The 22067-nt window shown below is 56.4% G+C and overlaps 1 protein-coding gene across 1 annotated transcript; it reads right to left on the reverse strand.

The window, feature by feature from the left end:
• Positions 1-1022: 1022 nt before the first annotated feature.
• xrcc1 (X-ray repair complementing defective repair in Chinese hamster cells 1) lies at positions 1023-20889 on the reverse strand. Its single transcript, XM_052045497.1, has 17 exons — positions 20610-20889; positions 18889-18981; positions 17697-17804; positions 16981-17139; positions 14726-14806; positions 11609-11723; positions 11129-11277; positions 10748-10871; positions 10023-10272; positions 7398-7514; positions 6710-6806; positions 6368-6503; positions 4881-4938; positions 4338-4462; positions 3825-3915; positions 1532-1607; positions 1023-1359 (listed from the first exon to the last, which is right to left on the reverse strand). Exons 1-17 carry the CDS (start codon positions 20658-20660, stop codon positions 1246-1248), a joined length of 1944 nt encoding a protein of 647 aa, XP_051901457.1. The 5' UTR covers positions 20661-20889; the 3' UTR covers positions 1023-1245.
• Positions 20890-22067: the final 1178 nt, after the last annotated feature.

Raw genomic sequence — 22067 nt, forward strand, 5'->3', positions numbered from 1 at the left:
CTGAGACCTTGGTCAAAGTTATGAGAGCTCAAATCTCTTGGGGTGCCCAAACTTTTACATGGTGCTCCTTTCCTCTTTTTTTTCCACTCTAAAATTGTACAAAGCAAAAATAATACACTAATCTTGCTTAAAGTGTTGAACAGAATGTTTCATGTCTAACTTTGACTTTTGGAGATCAGGTCATCTTCTACTCAACTATTCACAGTAACAAATTTTGACAGGGGTGCCCAAACTTTTGGATGCCACTGTATATCTCAGTGTATCCTTTGGCAATCTTCTACACAGTCCACACCACCAACCTTTGGATTGTTTGCTTACCAACGCACCCCCCCCCCCCCCCATACCACTTCACCCAAGTCATTTAACAGCAGAGACCCCAGTACAGATTCCTGTGAAACACCACTGGTCACAGACCTCCAGCCACAATAAGTCCTATCGACCACTATCCTCTGTCTTCTACAGACGAGCCAGTTCTGTATCCAAATGGCTGAGTCACCATGGATCCCATGCATTTTAACCTTCTGGATCAATGTCTTTAGTTTCCTGCCACTGAAGTCCATGACCTCGCCTTCCCCACATTACACTCCACTTACCAGGTTTCCCCCACTCTCCCAATGCAGTGTGTAGATGTGGCGGATGTGGAGTGCATGGACTGACCCCACCCGGGGAAGTAGGGAGTGTCCCGTCACACTCCTGACGTGTAGACGGAGGAGAGACCTTGGGGTGTCAGGAGGTGAGTCCCTCTCCGCAGGATCCCCACCCTCTGAGCTGCTCCGGTAGCCGCAGTGTTTCTGTGGCTGGTCCGGTTGAGTTCCTGGTCAGCAGTGACCCCAACCCCAAACCCCACCCCCCCCAGGGGAGGTGGTGAGACTTCCTCCTGTGGGAGATGGTCACTGCCCGGCATGTGTGTGGGGTGAACGTCACTGCCCACTGATCAGCCCGTGTCTGAACACTGTCTGGGTCTTGATGCCCCATGCAATGTTTTGATGCAAGACGCGAAATAAATGACTCTCAGAGGGGCGTCTGTGAAACGCTGGTTTTACTTTCTTTATATCAAAATAGAACCAATAAAAGATGAGAATTGGGGAGGGAGTTGCCCATAGAACAGGTTGGGAGGGACACCAGCATAGAGCTCATCCCCAGTGGCTAGACACAATACAGCAAATGGGGAGGTGGGGGGGGAGGGAAGGAAGGTTTCCTTGGTGGGCTCCGTCCTCTTCCCCCCGCAGGAGATGGGTGGGTGGTCTAGATGCTGGGTACCACCACGTAGGGCTGGTGGGGAACCAGCTTCTGCCTCTCATTACAGGTGTACACCCAGCGGGGACGGACGAAGGCCAGGTTTGAGTTCTCCATCAGGGCCTGTGGGGTGGGGGAGAAAAAAAAAAAGGCAAAACTAGCGTCAGTGAACGGAGCTCTCAACAAATCCGGCCCCTCTCCCCCACCCTCTGCGGCTCTGGTCAGAGTTAACTGGTGGTGCCGGGGGAAGGAGAGCAAGGAGGGAGCACCGTGCCGTGGGGGTGGGGGCATTCACCTCATCAAATCGGTCGTCCCAGTCCTCAGCTGTCACTACAAAGTTGACACTCTCGCTCATGTAGTCTTCCAGGGCCCTGTGGGGGAAGGGACACACACTAGGTGAGCTCGTGCATACAGCAGGGACAACAACCTTTCCCTCAATGTCAGCAAAACAAGTTCAAGTTATACTTTACTGTCATTCACCGATATTGGAATTGGTTTATTATTGTCACTTGTACCAAGGTACAGTGAAAAACTTGTCTTGCAAACTGATCCTACAGGTCAATTCATTACACAGTGCAGTTGCATTGAGTTAGTACAGAGTGCATTGAGGTAGTACAGGTAAAAACAGGAACAGTACAGAGTAAAGTGTCACAGCTACAGAGAAGGTGCAGTACAATAAGGTGCAAGGTCACAACAAGGTAGATCGTGAGGTCAGAGTCCATCTTATCGTATAAGGGAACCGTTCAATAGTCTTATCACAGTGGGGTAGAAGCTGTCCTTGAGTCTGGTGGTACGTGCCCTCAGGCTCCTGTATCTTCTACCTGATGGAAGAGGGGAGAAGAGAGAATGACCCGGCTGGGTGGGGTCTTTGATTATGCCGGCTGCTTCACCAAGGCAACAAGAGATAAAGACAGAGGGGAGTCTGGTTTCCGTGATGCGCTGGGCTGTGTCCACAACTCTCTGCGGTTTCTTGCAGTCCTGGGCAGAGCAGTTGCCGTACCAGGCGGTGATACAGCCAGATAGGATATTGTAAAACACATAGAGGAACGAAATGTTGTTTCCCCCAGACTCTCACAACAGAGGGCAGACATAGAACAGGGAACATGCAATAAATGCAGACAGAAAAATTGTGCAAGATACAAAATTAGTGCAAGGTTAGTGCAAAACTGAATTGGACAAAGAAAATACAGAACTCAGTGCGTTGCACTAAGTGTATAACATGCTCACAGCGGCCAAAGTTGTTATACGCCGTTGTGCAAACCGGGACTTTTGACGCGGCATTTGTCTGCGACTGACTCCGGGGTATTCCGGAGCCTGACAGCCTGGGGGAGAAAACTGTTGTACTGCTGCTCACTGACTTCAGGAAGTGGGGGGGGGAGGGGGGTGCACACGCCGCTGTCTGTATCAAAGGTGCTGAGGTGACCATGGATGAGAGCTTCACGTTCCTGGGTGGATTCACTAACAACTTGTCCAACCGCAGCCAAGAGAGCTCACCAGTGACATAGGAGGCTTGTGGAGGGCATAAGTAGGGAGAATGGTCACAGTCTCCCCTCCCCCAGAGTAGGGGAGTCTAAAATGAGACCTACGTTGACACTATGGCCTAGAAAGCACACTAATGCCCCTCTTAGGAGGCTGAGGAAATTTGGCATGTCTCCCTCAACCCTCACCATTTTTTACAGATGCACCATAGAAAACATCCTATCCAGATGCACCCCGGCTTGGTACGGCAACTGCTCTGCCCGGGACCACAAGAAACTGCAGAGTTGTGGACATAGCCCAGCGCATCACAGAAACCAGTCTCCCCTCCACGGACCGTCTACACTTCTCGCTGCCTTGGTGAAGCAGCCAACATAATCAAAGACCCCACCCACTCTGGACATTCTCACTTCTCCCCCCCCCCTCCCGTCGGGCAGAAGATACAAAAGCCTTAAAGCACGTCCCACCAGGCTCAAGGACAGCTTCTATCCCACTGTTATAAGACCCTCGAACGGAACTCTCTACGTTAAAGATGGACTCTCGATCTCACAATCTACCCGGTCATGGCCCTTGCACCTTACTGTCTGCCTGCACTGCACTTTCTCTGTAACTGTGACACTTTATTCTGCATTCTGTTTTCCTTCTGTACCACCCTGATGTACAGAATGATCTGTATGGATGGCAAGCAAAGTAAAGCTTTTCATGGTATCTGGGTACATGTGACAGTAATAAACCAATGACCAATTCCCTTGCCCAGACCCCCACCGTCAACATCCTAGGGGTCACGACTGACGAGAAACTCAGCCGGTCCAGCCGCAGAAACACTGTGGACGCAAGAGGTCAGGCACTGGCCTCCCACAGTGCGGTGCTCCCCACCTGCTGCACCCCCGCTGTCCCTCCCACAGCGCGGCGCTCCCCCCTCACCGCCCCTCCCACAGCACAGTGCTCTCCTCTGCTGCCCCCCCCCCCCCCACAGTACGGCGCTCCCTCCTCACTGCCCCCTGCCCCCCCCCCCCACAGTACGGCGCTCCCTGCTCACTGCCCCCCCCCCCCACAGCGCGGCGCTCCCCTCTCCTCACTGCCCCTCCCACAGCACAGTGCTCCCCCCTCACCCGTTGAAGGCGGTGATGTAACGAGTTAACACGCGACGCTCATTGTTTGGAAACTCTCCGTACAGGAGGAAGTGCTTCCCCATGAAGAGATCTGTGGAAAACAAATTGGCTCAGTTACACACACGCTCCATAATATGCTTGTAATTTCCCCAGCCGGAGAGTCCAGGACCCGGGGTCCCGGTCTCAGGGACGGAGATGGGGGGAGATTTCTTCACCCAGTGTCAGGGAACCTTGGGAATTCTCTCCCTCCCACCCCCCACACCCGGAGGTCTCAGTGTATCCGAGAGGTTTCTGGGAACGGAGGGATGCGGGGTTGGTGCAGTGGAGTGGGGGCTGAGGGAGGGGATCACAGAGACAGGGAGGGGTGTGGGGGCCGGTGGGTGGGTTCACTGAGACAGGGAGAGGTGCAGGGGCTAGAGGAGGTCACGGAGATGGGAAGGGGTGTGGGGGCCGGAGGGGGTCACGGAGACAGGGAGGGGTGTTTGGGGCTGGAGGAGGTCCCCAGGTTCTAACCAGGAAGCTCCGGAATGGGCAGGTCGTTCGCCTCTCCTCCATCCTCAACGTCGGTATTCTCGTCTGTGGAGGCCGTGTAGGGATCGCTCTCCTCCCCCCGCTGCTTCTCGAGGTGCTCCTGGACCCTGGGCAGATGGGAGAGCGCAGGTTCAACCCCTCCCGGCTCTGGGACCCCCATGCCCCTCCCCTGCTCTGTGAACCCCCACGCCCATCCCTGCCTCCGTAACCCCTACGCCCCTCCGCACCTGTGACCCCTACACCTCTCCCCACTTCCGTGACTCCCCACGCCCCTCCTCTATCTCCCCCCCCCAATCCCGCCCCACCCACCCTCGATTCCCTTTGATCCACCACTGACGGCTGTGCCTTCAGCTGCCCGGGCCCCGAGCTCCAGAATCCCCTCCCTCACCCTCTCCGCCCCCCCCACCCCCCCTCTGACTGAGCCCTGGGTGTCTGGATTCCCCCGTGGGATGGGGGTGGGATTCATGCCAGCGGCACTGGGGAGGTGGGGGGACCCGAGGGGGCTCCGTGCGACGTGGGACCCACCTCTTGATCTCATCTTCCGTGTCACAGCCTGAATCGTCATCCACCGTCCTCTGTGCTCCTGGAGTGGGGGAGAACAGGGGACACCAGTTACCCTGTGGCCCCACCCATCCCTAAGTGGCAATCTGTCCAGCTGTGTGTGTGGGGTCAAAGACAGGGGCCACACGCCCTCTGTGATACCTTTAGTGTCACAGCACAGCAGATGGCACACCTGCTCGGGGTTGGGACAGGATTACCTGCAGAAGTGCGGGGTGTTCTGTTTCGGGAAGACAAACCAGGGCAAGACTTTCACAGTGAACAGCAGGGCCCTGGGGAGTGTTGTAGAACAGAGACCCAGGGTACAGGTACATAGAGAGACTGGTAAATCACAGGGGAGTGTTGTAGAACAGAGAGAACTGGGGTACAGGTACATGGTTCCCTGAAAGTGGGGTCACAGGTAGACAGGGCGGTGAAGAAGGCGTTTGGCACGCTGGCCTCCATCAGTCAGGGCACTGAGTGCAGGGATTGGGATGTGATGTTTCAGTTGGACAATACATTGGTGAGACCACACATGGAGTTCAGTTCTGGTCGCCCTGCTATACGAAAGATACCATTAAGCTGGAATGAGTGCAGAGAAGATTTACGAGGATGTTGCCAGGATTCGAGGGACTGAGTTATAGGGAGAGGTTGGACAGGCCAGGACGTTATTCCTTGGAGCGTAGGAGACTGAAGGGTGACCTTATAGAGGTGTATAAAACCATGAGGGGTACAGACAGGATGAATGCACACAGTCTTTTCTCTACGATAGGGGAGACTAAAACTAGAGGGCACAGGTTTAAGGCGAGAGGGGGAAGATTTAAAAGGGACCCGAGGAGCAACTTTTTCACCCAGAGGGTGGTCCGTACGTGGAATGAGCTACCAGAGGAAGTGGGTGAGGCATTTAAAAGACACTCATACAGGTCCATGGATGGGAAAGGTTTAGAGAGACATGGGCGAAACGCAGGCAAATGGGACCGGCTTGCAAGGAAATCTTGGACCAGTTGGGCTGAAGGGCCTGTTTCCCCGCTTTGTGACTCTGTGACTCCTAGTATCAGGCCCAGGATGTGGTTGTTGCAGCTGCTGCCTTCTGGCCCCAGAGACCCGGGTTCGATCCTGACCTCCGGCGCTGTCTGTGTGGGGTTTGCATGTTCTCCATGACCCTCGTGGGTTTCCGCCCCCGGGGGCTCTGGTTCCCTCCCACTCCCTGGGGTCAGTGGGTTCATTGGCCGCTGTAAAATCACCCCCCCCCCACCCCCGGTGTGTGGGTGAGGGGTGGAATCTGGGGGCAGTTGGCAGGGAATCTGGAGGAAGCGAGCTTCAAAAGGAAGAGGAAGCAGAACAGGAGCTGGATGTTCCGGGGAAGGGGGAAGAGTGCGGGGACGGCTGGTCACAGGAGGAGCCCACGACCAGTGACGAGGGCGACGTGGGATGTGGTTTCCAGGCCCTGCGTCCATCCACATAAACGTTCCCACCTGGCACCTCCTCGTCCGTGGATCCCTGGTAGTCCTGCTCCGGAATCAGCGGCCTGTCGTCTCGCCGGGAGGTGGTGGGAGTCACGTCCGCCTGCTGTCCTTGCTTGTGGGGGCCTGGTGTGTCCTTGCGGGGGGTCTGTGGGAACAAGAGCAGCGAATCTCAGAACTGTCCCACCCCAGAACCTCCCGTCAGGGGCCGAAGGGAGAGCGGCCGGGGGCAGGGGGCAGCTCATGGGGGCCCTCAGCGGGAGTTGTTCACCTGGCATTTATCAACCCAGAGAGGGGCTGATGGTTTCCTTTGACCTCCCCCCCCCCCCCCCCCCACCTCCTCCCCATCCCTACCTTCCTGTCCACCGTCTGTGTTCGAGGCAACGGGGGGCCGGGGGCTTCACCCTCCTCCTCGTCCTCACTGCTCGAGCCAGCGCCGTCCAACAGGTAACTGTCAGGTGGGAGGGGAAGGGGACAGTGGTTAGTGTGGGGAGCGGGAGAGGGCGGCGGGGTCAGTGTCGTCGTCGGTAACAGAGAGTAGAGGTGGACAGAGGGGGAGAGAAGCATGCAGAGGGAGGGAAGAAGTTAGAGGAGAGAAAGGGGGGAAGAGAGCGAGAAAGAGAGAGACAGAACGAGAGAGAGGTAAGATTTCTTTATTAGTCACATGTACATCAAAACACACAGTGGAATACATCTTCTGGGGGCAGCCCGCAAGTGTCGCCACGCTTCCGGCGCCAACATAGCACGCCCACAACTTCCTAACCCGTACGTCTTTGGAATGTGGGAGGAAACTGGAGCACTCAGAGGAAACCCACGCAGACATGGGGAGAACGTACAAACTCCTTACAGACAGCAGCCGGAATTGAACCCGGATCGCTGGCTCTGTAAAGCGTTATGCTAACCGCTACACTACCGTGCCCGGGAAGAGACAGAGACATGGAGGGGGTCGCAAGGGCAGGCGGAGCGAGGGGGCTGAGGGCAGACACAGCGAGGCAGATGGACAGAGGGAGAGAGAGCAGAGGGAAAGGGGAGATAGCTGCACCGTTTGTGAGAGAGCCGGCGTCTCCTCCTGTGGCAGTCGAGGATCCAGTCCTTCCTCACCACGGTCCCGCCCAGCGCCTTCACCTGTGTATACTTGGGGGTGTTGGCAAATGCACAGCTGGAAAACACAAGGGGGGAGGAGATCACACTGGTGCACGCAGCCACCCGCGAGACCACCACACTCGTGGTCACCGCGTGGTCTGTCTCCCACCCTCACAGCCCATTGAAAAGCGACTAACAGAAAGCAATGAGAATACATTCTGCAGCGTCCACAGATTAATCTCAAAGACCGACAAGGTTCCAGGAGTTTGTGGAAGAGACAAAGTGGGACGTTCTGGGGAACCTGGTAGATGGAGTATATTGAAATTTATCAAAGAACAGTCAGGAGTTGCCACCCAGGGGTTGGGTCATTGTTGGGTGGATTACTGTGTTAGGAAAGGGAGATGGTTGGTTAACTGGCAGAGGTGGGAAAGGGTCACTTTCAAGTTAGTTGTAGAGTTACACAGCACGGAAACAGGCCTTTTGGCCCAACTCATTCATACCGACCAAAGTGCCTATCCAAGTTAATCCCACCTGCCCGTGTTTGGCCCATACCCCTCTAAACCTTTCCTATCCATGTACCTGCCCAATTGTCTTTTAAACACTGTAATTGTACCCGCCTCTACCCCTTCCTCTGGCAGCTCATTCCATACACCCACCATCTGTGTAAAACTTGCCCCTTAGGTCCCCTTTAAATCTCTCCCCTCTCACCTTAAACCTGTGCCCTCTAGTTTTAGACTCCCCCACTCTGGGGAAAAGACTGTGACCGTCCACCTTATCTATGCCCCTAGTGGTTTTACAAACCACCCTAAGGTCATCCCTCAGCCTCCTTCACTCCAGGGAAAACAAGTCCCGGCCTGTCCAGCCTCTCCTTATAACTCCAGCCCTCCAGTCCCGCGAACGTCCCCGTGAACCTTTTCTGCCCCCTCTCCAGCTCAGTGACACCCTTCCTATAGCTGGGCGACCAGCTTCACCAATGACTTGTACAGCTGTAACGGGACGTCCCAACTCCTGTACTCAGTGCCCTGACCGATGAAGGCCAGCGTGTCGAACGCCTTCTTCACTGCCCTGTCTACCTGTTACACCACTTTCAGGGAACCGTGTACCTGTACCCCTGGGTCTCTCTGTTCTACAACACTCCCCGGGATCCTGCCGTTCACTGTGCAAGTCCTGACCTGGTTTAACCTCCCAAAATTCATCACCTCACACTTATCCCAGTTAAATTCCATCTGCCATTCCTTGGCCCACTTCCCCAGTTGATCTAGATTCTTAATCTTGGGCAACCCTCTTTATTCACCACTACACCACTGATTTTGATGTCATACACAAACTTGCTAACCACGCTACCTACACTCTCATCCTATCCGGATGTATCCCAGCTTGGTACGGCAACTGCTCTGCCCAGGACTGCAAGAAACTGCAGAGAGTTGTGGACACAGCTCAGCACATCACGGAAACCAACCTCCCCTCCATGGACTCTGGCTACACTTCCCGCTTCAAATACCCCCACCCACCCCGGACATTCTCTCTTCTCCCCCCTCCCGTCAGGCAGAAGATACAAAAGCCTGAAAGCACGTATCACCAGGCTCAAGGACAGCTTCTACCCCGCTGTTATCAGATTATCAAACGATAAAATGGACTCTTGACCTCACAATCTACCTCGTCGTGGCCCTTGCACCTTATTGTCTGCCTGCACTGCACTTTCTCTGTGGCTGTGATACTTTATTCTGCATTGTTTTCCTTTTGTACTTTTATGTGCTCATGTACGTAATGATCCGTCTGAATAGCATGCAAACAAAAGCTTTTGGCTGTATCTCAGTACACGTGACAATAATAAACCAATTACCAAATCGTTAATATAACTGACAAACAACAGAAAACCCAGCACCGATCCCTGCGGCACACCACTGGTCACAGGTCTCCAGTCTGAGAAACATCTCTCCACTGCCACCCTCTGCCTCCCACCACCGTGACAATACCGTATCCCATGGGCAAGCCCACCCTGGTTCCCCAGCTGCATGAGATGTATCTGACAGGTTGAGCCCTGGGGGCAGGGTGAGTTACAACAGAGAGTCAGAGAGAGGTTGTACCTGAGGTACAGCAGGGGGTAGGGGGGGGATGTCTGATGTGAGGGATGGAAGGAAGTGTGGGGTTAACGACACCAAACCATGGTGGCTGCTCCCGAGTTCCAGTTAGTCCAGTAATGGGATCGCCCTGTGCACCCCTCACTCACACCAGGTGCGTCCCCCTGTAGCAGGATCACCCTGTGCATCCCTCACTTACACCAAATGTGCACACTTCTGGTCCTCAGTAATGGGATCGCCCTGTGCACCACCTCACCCACATCAGGTGCATATACCCCCAGCCCCCCGTAGTGGGATCGCCCTGTGCACCCCTCACCCATATCAGTTGTGTACACTCCTGGTCCCCCTGTAGTGGGATCACCCTGTGCACCCCTCACCCATATTAGGTGCGTACACTCTCGGTCCCCCTGTAGTGGGATCGCCCTGTGCACCCCTCACTCACACCAAGTGCGTACACTCCCAGTCCCCCTGTAGTGGGATCGCCCTGTGCACCCCTCACTCACATCAGGTGCGTACACTCTGCGTCCCAGTCGCTCCGGTATCGTGCTCCCATCTCCAGCGCCTTGTCCCGCAGCTCGGAGCGGAAGGGGTTCTGGAACCCACTGAGGACCAGCATGGTGCCCGCCAGGAGCGAGTGGAAGTCGGGGGCCTCGCCGGGGGGTCTGGGCTCCCTCCCGCCCGCCCCTGGCTTCCCTTTCCCCCTCCCGGAGGCCAGGGCTGTCTTCGGGGAGGGGGACGTGGCAGGTGGGTCGACTATGGAACAGGTGGGGGGTTTGGGAGGGAGGGAGAGGGAGGAGGGAGGGAGAGGGAGGAAGGAGGGAGAGAGAGAGAGTGGGGGGAAGCAGAAAGAAATCATTACAACCCCACATCACCTCCCTATCTGTGCAGAGCAAGATCCCATAGACAGCAATGCCTACAATCTGGGTGCCAGTCACCCGTGCACTCCCCCCGATTGTGGTCCTGGGGTCTCCTTGCCACCCCTCCCTCCTCACTGCCCCTCCCGCAGCGTAGCCCTCCCTCCTCGCTGCCCATCCCACAGCACGGCCCCCCCTCCTTGCTGCCGCCCCTCCCGGAGCGTGGCCCTCCCTCCTCGCCGCCGCCCCCCCCCCCACCGCAGCCCTCCCTCCTCGTTGCCCCCCCTCCGCAACGCAGCCTTCCCTCCTCACTGCCCCTCCCGCAGCACGGCGCTCCCTCCTTGCCGCCCCTCCGGCAGCACGGCCCTCCTCACCTCGGGGCCGTTTCGGAGCAGACGGAGACGGGCTGGCCTTCTTGCCGGAACCTTCCGCCATCTCCTTTTCCTTCTTCGTTCGCTCCTTGGGAAACTCGAACTTCCTCTTGGCTGGCACCCCCTCCTGTGGGGAGAGTGGCCTGGTGGGACACGAGTGGTCACACACCCCCTCCCCCCAGCTCCACCCCCTCCTACCCCCTCCCCACTCCCTCTTACCCCCCTTTCCTTCCCCACCCTTTCCGCCTCCCTCCTTCCCCCCCTCCCACCCCAACTTCCCTTATCCCCACCCACCTCACTACCCCCTCCCCAAACTCCCTCCACAGGTAAAGCAACCCGCACACCCTCCCCCCACTGACCCCACCCCTTGGAGAGGGAACCTACCTTGGGGGGAGGTGATCGGGAGCCGGGCTGTCCTGGGATCTTCTCGACGGCTGCCACAGTCGAAGAGCTGGGGGAGGTCACCCCGCTGGCCTGCAGGGCAGCTGCTGCGTAACTGGATCCAGGCCGGCCACTCGGTGAGGGGGGGGACGCTGGGGAAGGGTGGGCAGAGAATAAACAGTAACTACACCTGTCCCAGATGGACAGCGGGAAACATGCCCAGATCCCAGACGGAGAGGGGGAGGAGGGGGAGAGGGAGAGGGAGACGTCCCCAGCTCCCAGACGGGGGGTGGAAGGGAAAGGGAAAGACGTCCCAGCTTCAGACAGAGAGCAGGAGGAAGAAACAGAGCTGAGTCAGGGCCTGTCCCGACAGACGTTAGCTGACGGGTTTGACCAGCACACGGAGTCAGGCAGGGGCAGGGGTCTCCCAGGCTGAGGTACAGGGTTCTCCATCCTCTCCCCCCGCCGTCCCACATGACCCACCTGTCGAAGCAGACTGGGGCCTGGTGGCCCTGTTGAAGAACAGACTGCCGGGCCGCAGGCCCTCACTGCTCCCCTCCTCCTCCTTGACCACGAACTGGCCCAGCTTGGTCACCTTCTGCGGAGAAACACGGGCGTGAGATCATCCTCCTCTGAGACCCCCTCAATAACTACCCCGGCCCTCCGCTGAAACCCTCCCTGGGGCAGGTACGGACACACGGACCAGTACAGGATTTCTGCAGGACAGAGCCCTGGGCCCAACCACTTTCAGCTGCTCCATCAGTGACCGTTCTCCTGTCAGGAGGTCAGGACCGGGGATGGTCACTGACGGCTGCACACGGTTCGATCCCACTCACAGCCCCTCAGCCCAGGGAGCCGCCCACCCCTGCGGGGACCGAGGCTCAGACAGCGTTCAGACACGGGCTGATCAGAGGGCAGTGACGTTCACCCCACACACGTGCCGGGCAGTGACCGTCTCCCCCAGGAGGGAGTCTCACCACCTCCCCTCAACATTCAGTGGTGTTCCCATCACCCAGACTCCTACCCTCAACATCCAGAGGTGGTGGTGGGGGGGGGGGGGGTGCGGGGTGGTGCCCACCGCTGACCAGAAACTCAACCGGACCAGCCACAGGAACACCACGGCTACCGGAGCAGGTCAAAGGGTGGGGATCCTGCGGAGAGTGACTCACTTCCTGACACCCCAAGGCCTCTCTCACGTCTACACGTCAGGAGTGTGTCGAGACTCTCCCCACTTCCCTGGGTGGGGTTAGTCCATGCACCCCACATCTGCCACATTACCTGTCCCCCACTTACACGTCAGGAGTGTGACGGGACACTCCCCACCTCCCTAGGTGAGGGCAGCTCCAACAACTCGCGAGAAGGTCAACACTGTCCAGAACAGAGCAGCTGCTCCATCAGCACCCCCCCCCCCCCCCAAAACACCCCCTCCCTCCACCACTAGCCCGACAGCGGCTGCAGGGATGGAGGAGCAATAAATGCTGGTCTGATTCTCAAAGATGATGGGTTTAAACAATCCATTTGTTTCACTGACACCACAACTGGAATGGGCATCTTATTTACATTTTTGTTCAGTTGTTTCAATTTAAGTTCATCTCTCTCATCTCTGAGAGTAGGAAGGAAATCTGGAATCTTCTACCGCTGGACAACAGCGAGAGGGGAGGAGAGATTAGGCAGATGGGGGCCACGACTCTCTGGAGTCTGGGAGAATGAGAGGGGGTCTCACTGAGGCACAACGCCCTTGACGGGGGCGGGGGGGGTGGTGGTGGTGGGGAGGGGGTTTCCCCTGGCCGAGGGAGTCTAGGACCAGGGGTCCCGGTCTCAGAATGAGGGGTCGACTATTCAAGAGATGGGGGGGAGGGGCGGTGGTGGTGGTGGGTGGAGATATCTTCACCCAGAGGTTCGGGGAACCTCAGGAATTCTCTCCCTCCCTGGAGATCTCAGTGTATCCGAGAGGCTTCTGGGTGCTGAGGGAACGGAGGGAATGCGGGGTTAGTGCATGGAAGTGGGGGCTGAGGGAGGGGATCAGCCGGGGGTCACAGGAAATGGCAGAACAGGGACGAGGGGCCAAAGGGCCTCTTCCTGCCTGTTCCTTCCTCTGCACCATTCCGGAAAAACTCAGCGTCAGCCCAGTTCCACTTTCCAGGCTGTTCCCCCACAACTTCCCCAACCAAACGCCTGCTCACCTTGACCACGTTCACCCACCACTCTTACAGGGAAGAAGAATTCCCAGGATTCGGTGGGGGTTGAGAGAAGAAATCCCTCCCCGTTCCCATCTACCAGGGAACCTCCTCTCCTCACATCAAGCCCTCCCCCCCATGTCCAGCTCCCTCAGGGTCTTCACTGAGACCCCTCCCCCCAGTTCCTCGAATCTCCAGAGAGCACAGGAATGAGGTCCCTCATACGGGAACCCTTTCTCCCCGTCCCAGGACCCCACATTCTCCCCAACACCTGTCTGTCCCCCACCTCCAGTACGGAGCCCCTACTGTGCCCGGGGGTGGGGTGATGGTCTCGCCAATGTTCTATACTGTGGTAGTGGGATGTCCCAATGACTACCATCCACCCTCCTGGCAACAAAGACCAAGGTGCTACTGTATCCTGCATTCCCACAGCCTCCCACAGGCACTCATCAATGATTTGGTGAACATTGACCAATATTAATGTTACTATTAACGATTTGGGTGCAAATGTTAGTAAGTTTGCGGACGTCACCAACATCGGAGGTGTGGTGGGCAGTGGGGAAGGTTGGCGAAGGTTACAGCAGGATCGGGATCAACTGGGGAAGTGGGCCAAGGACCGGCAGCTCGAGTTTAACTCGGACAAGGGCGAGGTGATGAATTTTGGTGAGTTAAACCAGGGTAGGACTTACACAATGAACGGTAGGGCCCTGGGGAGTGTTGTAGAACAGAGAGACCCAGGGGTACAGGTACATGATTCCCTGAAAGTGGGGTCACAGGTAGACAAGGCGTTCAGCACGCTGGCCTTCATCTGTCAGGGCACTGAGTACAGGAGTTGGGACGTCCCGTTACAGCTGTACAAGGCGTCGGTGAGGCCGCACCTGGAGTACTGTGCGCAGTTCTATAGGAAGAGTGTCATTGAGCTGGAGAGGGGGCAGAAACTGTTCACGGGGACGTTCACGGGACTGGAGGGCTGGAGTTATAAGGACGGGCTGGACAGGCCGGGACAGTTTTCCCTGGAGCGAAGGAGGCTGAGGGGTTTGTAAAACCACGAATGTCCAACCATAAGGTGGACGTTCACAGTCTTTTCCCCAGGGTGGGGGAGTCTAAAACTGAAGGGCACAGGTTGAAGGTGAGAGGGGAAAGTCCTTCACCAAGAGGTTGGTGAGTGTATGGAACGAGCTGCCACAGGAAGTGGGTGAGGCAGTTACGTTAACGACATTTAGGACACTTGGACAGGTCCATCGATGGGAAAGATTTAGATATGGACCAACCGCGGGCAAATGGTACTGGCTCCGGTAGGTAGGATGGACGAGCTGGGCCAAAGGGCCTGTTTCCACGCTAATGAGGGACTCCCAGCGCTCGGTGATCCCGCTCTGCTGACACGATGCGCTGCTTGCGACTGGGAGGCGTGGGAGTCACTCACCGGAGTGCATGAACCTGGGATCTTCTCATCGGCTTCCGGAGTGGAGTTAAACCTGATGAACGAGAGGCCGTAGGGCAAATTCTACCCCGGTGTTGGAACCGGGTCGGTGAGCAGGGGAAAGAAAAGAAACTTATATTAGTGAACAAAACCAAGCTTCCTGGCAAACCGCGGCCCATGAATTTCTCCGTTCAGTTCACAGAGAATTCAACCTTCACCACTATTCCCTGGGAACAGAAGGCTGTTCAGCCCCTCTCTAGCCTGTTACACAGGGGCAGGAGGCCCTTCAGCCCTCCATTCTATCCTACTATCCAATCCGTTTTGAGCCCCAACTCCACCCCAAATCCCTTAATCCAATTGGTCAACAAACCTCTCGCAATCTCGGATTTGAAACCAATCCCTGACACTCGCCATAAGACATAGGAGCAGAATTAGACCATTTGGCCCATCGAGTCTGCTCCCCCACTCATTCATGGCTGATTTTTTTTCCTCAACCCCATTCTCCCACCTTCTCCCCGTGACCCTTCACCCCCTCACTGATCCAGACCCCATCAATCTCTGCCTTGAACACACCCAATGACTTGGCCTCCACAGCCTCTGTGGCAACGAATCCCACAGATTCACCGCCCTCCGGCTGAAGAAATTCCTCCTCATCTCAGTTCTAAAGGGACGTCCCTTTATTCCGAGGTTTCAATGAGATCCTCCCCTCATCCTTCTGATCTCCATCGAGGACAGGCCCAGGGACATCAAACGCTCCTCGTACGTTAACCCTTTCATTCCCAGGATCATTCTTGTGGACCTCCTCTGGACCCTCTCCAGGGTCAGCACATCTTTCTTTAGATATGGGACCCAAAATTGCTCAAATATTCCAAATGCAGTTGATGGGGGTGGGGAAGAATCCCCAATCCCTCCCACCCTCCCCAACCTGTAGAACCACTTCCCAACTTCATTCCCAGAACCAAAGCCGGAATTTTCAAACTCTAACCCTCGCCCAGTCCCACTCTCTCCATCTGGAAAACCAACCAAAAGTCCTGGGATTCGTCAGGAGTTCCTGCAGAACTGCCCACCACGGAATCAGAGGTCAAATTGGGAGATTCATGGTAAAGGGGAGATTGAGCAAGGGGGGATAGAGGTGCGCAAAGGCAGTGTCTGGCCTCCCCACCTCCCATGCCAAACATCTGGGAGCAGAGGGATCTTGGGATCCAAGTCCATAGCTCCTGAAAGTGGCCGCACAAGTCAATACGGTGGTTAAGAAGTTGCATGGCACGTTTGCCTTTGTTAGTCGATGCAATGAGTTCAAGAGTCAAGAAGTTACGTTGCAGCTTTATAAAACTCTGGTTAGGTCGCATCTGGAGCATTGCATTCAGTTCCAGTTGCCTCATTACAGGAAGGGTGTGGGGGCTTTGGAGAGGGTGCAGGAGAGGTTCACCAGAACGCTGCCTGGATTAGAGGGCATGAGCTATAAGGAGAGGTTGCACAAACTTGGGTTGTTTTCTCCAGAGCGGCGGAGGCTGAGGGAAGACCTGACATAAGTTTATAACATTATGAGAGGCACAGATAGAGTAGACAGCCGGTATCTTTTCCCCAAAGTCAAAATGTCAAATACAAGAGGCCATGGATTTAAGGTAAAGTGGAGAAAATTCAAATGAGATGTGTGGGGCAAGTTTTTTTTTACTCTCTGCAGCTTCTTAACCCAGGCAGCTGCACAGAATAGTGGACTCAGCCCAATACATTACAGGCACATCCCTCCCCATCAGGAGTATCTGCAGGAGGCGCTGCCTCAAGAAGGCAACATCCATCATCAAAGATCCCCACCATCCGGGCTGTGCCATCTTCTCACAGCTCCCATCGGACAGGAGGTACAGAAGCCTGAAGTCCCACACCACCAGGTTCAGGAACAGCACCTCCCTTCAACCATTCGGTTCTTGAACCGACCGGTACAACCCTAATCACTGCCTCAGTACAGCAACACTGGGACCACTTTGTACTGCAATGGACTTTTGTTTTTGTTCTAATTGTTATTTCTTGTAAAAATTATGTGTAATTTATGTTTAACTTGTGCTTTTTTCTTGTGAATGCTGCTTATCTGATGCTATGTGCCTGTGATACTGCTGCAATTAAGTTTCTCATTGCGCCTGTGTAGATGTGTATTTGTGCATTTTACAATGAACTTGATGGTTGTTCAATGATCTCATACACACAGCTGCCCCCTACCACAGCAACCCCCACCCCCCAGGGTTTGGAATCCCCTTCCTCACCTTGTTGTATGGTTGAGTACAGACCACTTTGACTCGGTCCCACTTTTTTCCCAGGACACCCTTGGCCAACTTGTCCGGACCAAACATGCGGACGCGGTTGAGGTTGGTGCCGCTGCGACTCTCCGTGGGAGACATGAAAAAGGAGGAGACCAGGATGACCTGGGAGGGAGAGGACACGTCAGTGCCGCAGGCAACATCAGTGGTGGGGGGGTGAGAGCGAGAAACTCAGGGGCATGTTCCAACCGAAAGCGGTTCCTTGAGGAGGTACAGGAATAGGTCACCCACAGCTGGGTCTGAGAGAGGAAATTCCGGCAGGTCATCCACAGCTGGGTCAGACAGAGGGTGAGAGAGGGAATTCCGGAGCTTGGGACCCGGGCAGCTGAAGGCATGGCCGTCAATGGCGGAACAACGGGAAACAGGGAGGTCGGGATGGGGGTGGGGGGAGAGATTGAAGAGGGGCATAGGGGGTCACAGAGATGGGGAGGGGTATGGAGGCCGGAGGGGGTCACAGAGACGGGGAGGGGTGTGGGGGCCAGAGGGGGTCACAGAGACGGGGTGTAGGGGCCGGAGGGAGCCACTGAGACAGGGAGGGACAGTGCAGACAGAGCTGGAAGCAGTAGCTCCATATCCAAGCATCTGAATCGCCTCTGGAGCGAGGGCTGACACATCTGCTGGTGGGAGTTCACAGATGAAGACAGATGGGACTTGCCCCTCACCTCAAAATCCTGCTCACAGGCCGACGTCGAATTGCCCACCAGCACTTCCACAAAAGCAGACCCCTCATTGCCGATATCAATACTGTGAATCAATTCCGCCTTCTCAAACTGCAGGAACAGAGATGACAAGGTTTGTACCACTGTGTACCCCAACTCCTTACACATTCCTGTGTGTTCACAGACCACAAGACAGATGGTGGGGGATGCAAAAGCCCCCAAGAGTCTATCTGCCTCAAGAACGAGGCTATACTTGTGCTTGAGACTGCAGCAACTTCTCCTGATAACAGCAGGATAATTTCTCCAGGAGCATGCAGTTAGTGGAGAATATCGGTTAAAAGACAATACCATGTAAATAAATCAGACCCAGTTTTAGCAGAAGATATTCAGAATCAGAGCAAAAATTACGAATGGATTTAGGGCCGTGGATATATCGAGTGTGAAAGGTTGCAGCCCCCATTTGATTGTTTGAAGGGGCTGCCTCACAAGTCCTGGCTGCACTTCAGCCCCCACGCTCCTGATCCTCAGTCACCCAGTGTGGAAGGGGTTGGGTCGCTCGGTGGAGGGGGGAGGGGTCTCCTGGTTTGTTTGCCTCTGGTCCTGGCCAAGGTGGCCATTCATGGGTCCAGGCAGCAGACATTCGAGGGTTCCACCCGAGCCAACTGCCTGTTCCTCTTCCGAGGTTACATCCATGCCTGTGAGTCCCTAGAGAGGGAGCACGCGGTGTCCACTGACTCCTTGAAAGCAGAGTTCCAGTCCCTATATCCCTGGGTCAGACCACACCAGGAGTACCGTGCACAGTTCCAGTCTCCGTATCCCAGGGTTAGACCCACACTGGGAGTACCGTGCACAGTTCCGGTCTCCGTATCCCTGGGTCAGACCACACCAGGAGCACCGTGCACAGTTCCGGTCTCCGTATCCCTGGGTCAGACCACACTGGGAGTACCGTGCACAGTTCCAGTCTCCGTATCCCTGGGTCAGACCACACTGGGAGCACCGTGCACAGTTCTGGTCTCCGTATCCCTAGGTCAGACCACACTGGGAGCACCGTGCAGAGTCCTGGTTTTTGTATCCCTGGGTCAGACCACACCAGGAGCACCGTGCACAGTTCCAGTCTCCATATCCCTGGGTCAGACCACACCGGGAGTACCGAGTGAAGGAAAGGCCACATCTCACTGCAAGCATTGAGACGTACCTGGAGAATGACCGAGTTCTGTTTCTCTCCACAGTCACCGCACCGCCATTTACGGTAGGTGTCCGCACGCAGCAGGTTCTCAGCCTTGTGTGTCTAGGGGACAACAGAACACCCGTCACAAGAGGAGCAGTTGGCCACTTGGCCCCTCTATCCTACCCCACCATTTAGTCCAATCACGGCTGCTCTGCCCCAGAGCTCTCCCCCGTCCCGTCCAGTTCCCCATCGCCCTCCATCCCCCGACCTTCCAAACAGTTATCTCTCTTCTCATTAGTTCCTACCAATGATCCATCCTCCACCTCCCTCTGGGACAGAATTCCCGGGAATACCGAGGGAGAGGTAGAGAGGGGAGAGTGACCCCCCTCCGTCCCCAGCACTCCTCTCCGTCTCCGTGACCGCCTCCGGCCCCTACAACTCTCTCCGTCTCTGTAACCCATCCCTTCCTATTGATAGAGATGGTGACATTGGCCTTGGGGTCCATTACTGAGGGAGGGTCCCACTGCCAGAGGGGTGATACCAACTCTGTGGGATCCTGTCCAGGGAAACACTGGCCAAGTTGCCCCCGAATTGGAGCCCAACATTCCCCTTGCAACACCCCAACTGGCACGGACCACCTGACCCTGTCTCGCTTGTGGAGATCGTGTCAGACGAGCCCCACACTCCATCCCACCCACATGCAGGCGTTCCGGTTTCCCAAGTGGTCACCTGCCCCTCCTCTCCACCATGCACCGGATTTCTGGGATGTGGGAATGCAACTGCTTTTCCCCCGCAGTCCATGGCCAAGCCCAATCCAATGCTCGTCAACCACTGACGTGGCGACGTGTCACCAACATAGGAGCATCACCCACACCAACCGTTGGCGACACAACTCGTCACCTACTCAACCGCCAACGACAGACCCATCACCCACACCGAACAGACGCAAACCGTCAACAACTGACATGACCCGTCAACCGCGCCAACAATGACACGACCCGTCAACCGCGCCAACAATGACACGATGCCAACCTCTGGTGTGAATCGTCACCTGCGCCGACTAACACGTCAACCGCACCAACCCCAGCACAACCTGCCAACCCCTGGCACAACCCCCCAACCGCGCCAACCCCTGGTGTGATCCGTCACTGACCACAATGACCCGACCCAACCATTAGCACCACCACGTGCCAACTCGCGCCACCCCTCACACCAGTTGCTCCCCCCAGAAGGGGGCATTTACTTGCTCCCCCCCAGAAGAGGATATTTATAGTTGCCCCCCTCAAAAGGGGGCATTTAGTTGCCCCCCCAGAAGGGGACATTTACGGTTGCCCCCCTCAAAAGGGGACATTTACAGCTACCCCCTCAAAAGGGGACATTTACAGTTGCCCCCCCCCAGAAGGGGACATTTGCAGTTGCCCTCCCCAAGAAGGGGATATTTACAGCTCCCCCCCCCCAAGAAGGGGACACAGTTAACCCCCCCAAGAAGGGGACATTTACAGTTGCCCTCCCCCAGAAGGGGACATTTAGTTGCCCCCCTCAAAAAGGAACATTTACAGTTGTCCCCCCCCAGAAGGGGACATTAACAGTTAACCCCCCAGAAGGGGACATTTACAGCCACCCCCCCAGAAGGGGACATTTACAGTTGCCCCCCCCAGAAGGGGACATTTAGTTGCCCCCCCCCCCCAGAAGGGGACATTTAGTTGCCCCCCCCCCCCCCAGAAGGGGGAACGGGGACCTCCTCTCACCGGGTCTTCACTGCTGCAGGACACCACGTACTGAAGCTTAATCTCGGGCATTTTGTGGGACGGGGGGTGGGGGGGGGGCACCGCCCCCTCAAAAAAAGGCACCGAAATAAAAAAAAGTCCAAACTTGCGGCCGGAGCGTCCCGGGACGGAGAGGGGCGGCGGGTTTAGGGGGACTTCTCCTCATGGAGCCCCCCCCGGACCCCGCCCTCCGCCGCCAAGAGCCGCCCCAGAGTCGGGCTGTTTACGGCGCCTTCTCCCGCCCTTCCCGCCCGCGCCTTCCACTTCCGGGTCAGCCGCCGGCCCCGCCCCGAAGGCGGGATCCTCAATCACTTTCAGCCCCCCCCCCCCACACAAACTGCCCGTCGGGGAGGGGGGAGGAGGCGGGAAAAGTTCACCCCGGACTTCTCAGAGTTTTAGAGGAGGCAAAAGCGGGGGTGTTGTGGCAGCTGCCAGGACGCCGCAGGTCATGTGGGCGGGGCTTAGCCGGGAGGGAGGGCGGCCATGTTTGATGCTGGCAGAGGTGGCTCGACATCCTATTGGTCGGTTGGGTGGGAGGCCACTATTAGGGTGGGGTTGGGTTGGGATGGATGGGGGACAACTGTTGGGGTTGGGATGGATGGGGGCAACTATTGGGGTTGGGATGGATGGGAGGCCACTGTTGGGGTTGGGATGGATGGGGGCAGCTATTGGGGTTGGGATGGATGGGGGCAGCTATTGGGGTTGGGATGGATGGGAGGCCACTGTTGGGGTTGGGATGGATGGGAGGCCACTGTTGGGGTTGGGATGGATGGGGGCAACTATTGGGGTTGGGATGGATGGGAGGCCACTGTTGGGGTTGGGATGGATGGGGGCAACTATTGGGGTTGGGATGGATGGGAGGCCACTGTTGGGGTTGGGATGGATGGGGGCAACTATTGGGGTTGGGATGGATGGGAGGCCACTGTTGGGGTTGGGATGGATGGGGGCAACTATTGGTGGTGGGATAGATGGGGGCAACTATTGGTGGTGGGATGGATGGGGGCAACTATTGGGGCTGGGATGGATGGGGCAACTATTGGTGGTGGGATGGATGGGGGCAACTATTGGGGTTGGGATGGATGGGGCAACTATTGGTGGTGGGATGGATGGGGACAACTATTGGGGTTGGGATGGATGGGGGCAACTATTGGGGTTGGGTTGGGATGGATGGGGCAACTATTTGCAGTGGGTTAGATGGGGGAAACATTGGGGTTGGGATGGATGAGGTAACTATTTGCAGTGGGTTAGATGGGGGCAAGATTGGGGTTGTGTAGGAGGCAACTATTGGGGTTGGGTTGGAGGCAAGATTGGGGTTGGCTTGGATAGGGGGTAACTATTTGCAGTGGGTTGGATGGGGGCAAGATTGGGGTTGTGTAGGAGGCAACTATTGGGGTTGGGTTGGGATGGATGGGGGCAACTATTGGTGGTGGGATGGATGGG

This window comes from Pristis pectinata, chromosome 39 (genome assembly GCF_009764475.1).
Source record: "Pristis pectinata isolate sPriPec2 chromosome 39, sPriPec2.1.pri, whole genome shotgun sequence".
In the NCBI taxonomy this organism is placed as follows: domain Eukaryota; kingdom Metazoa; phylum Chordata; class Chondrichthyes; order Rhinopristiformes; family Pristidae; genus Pristis; species Pristis pectinata.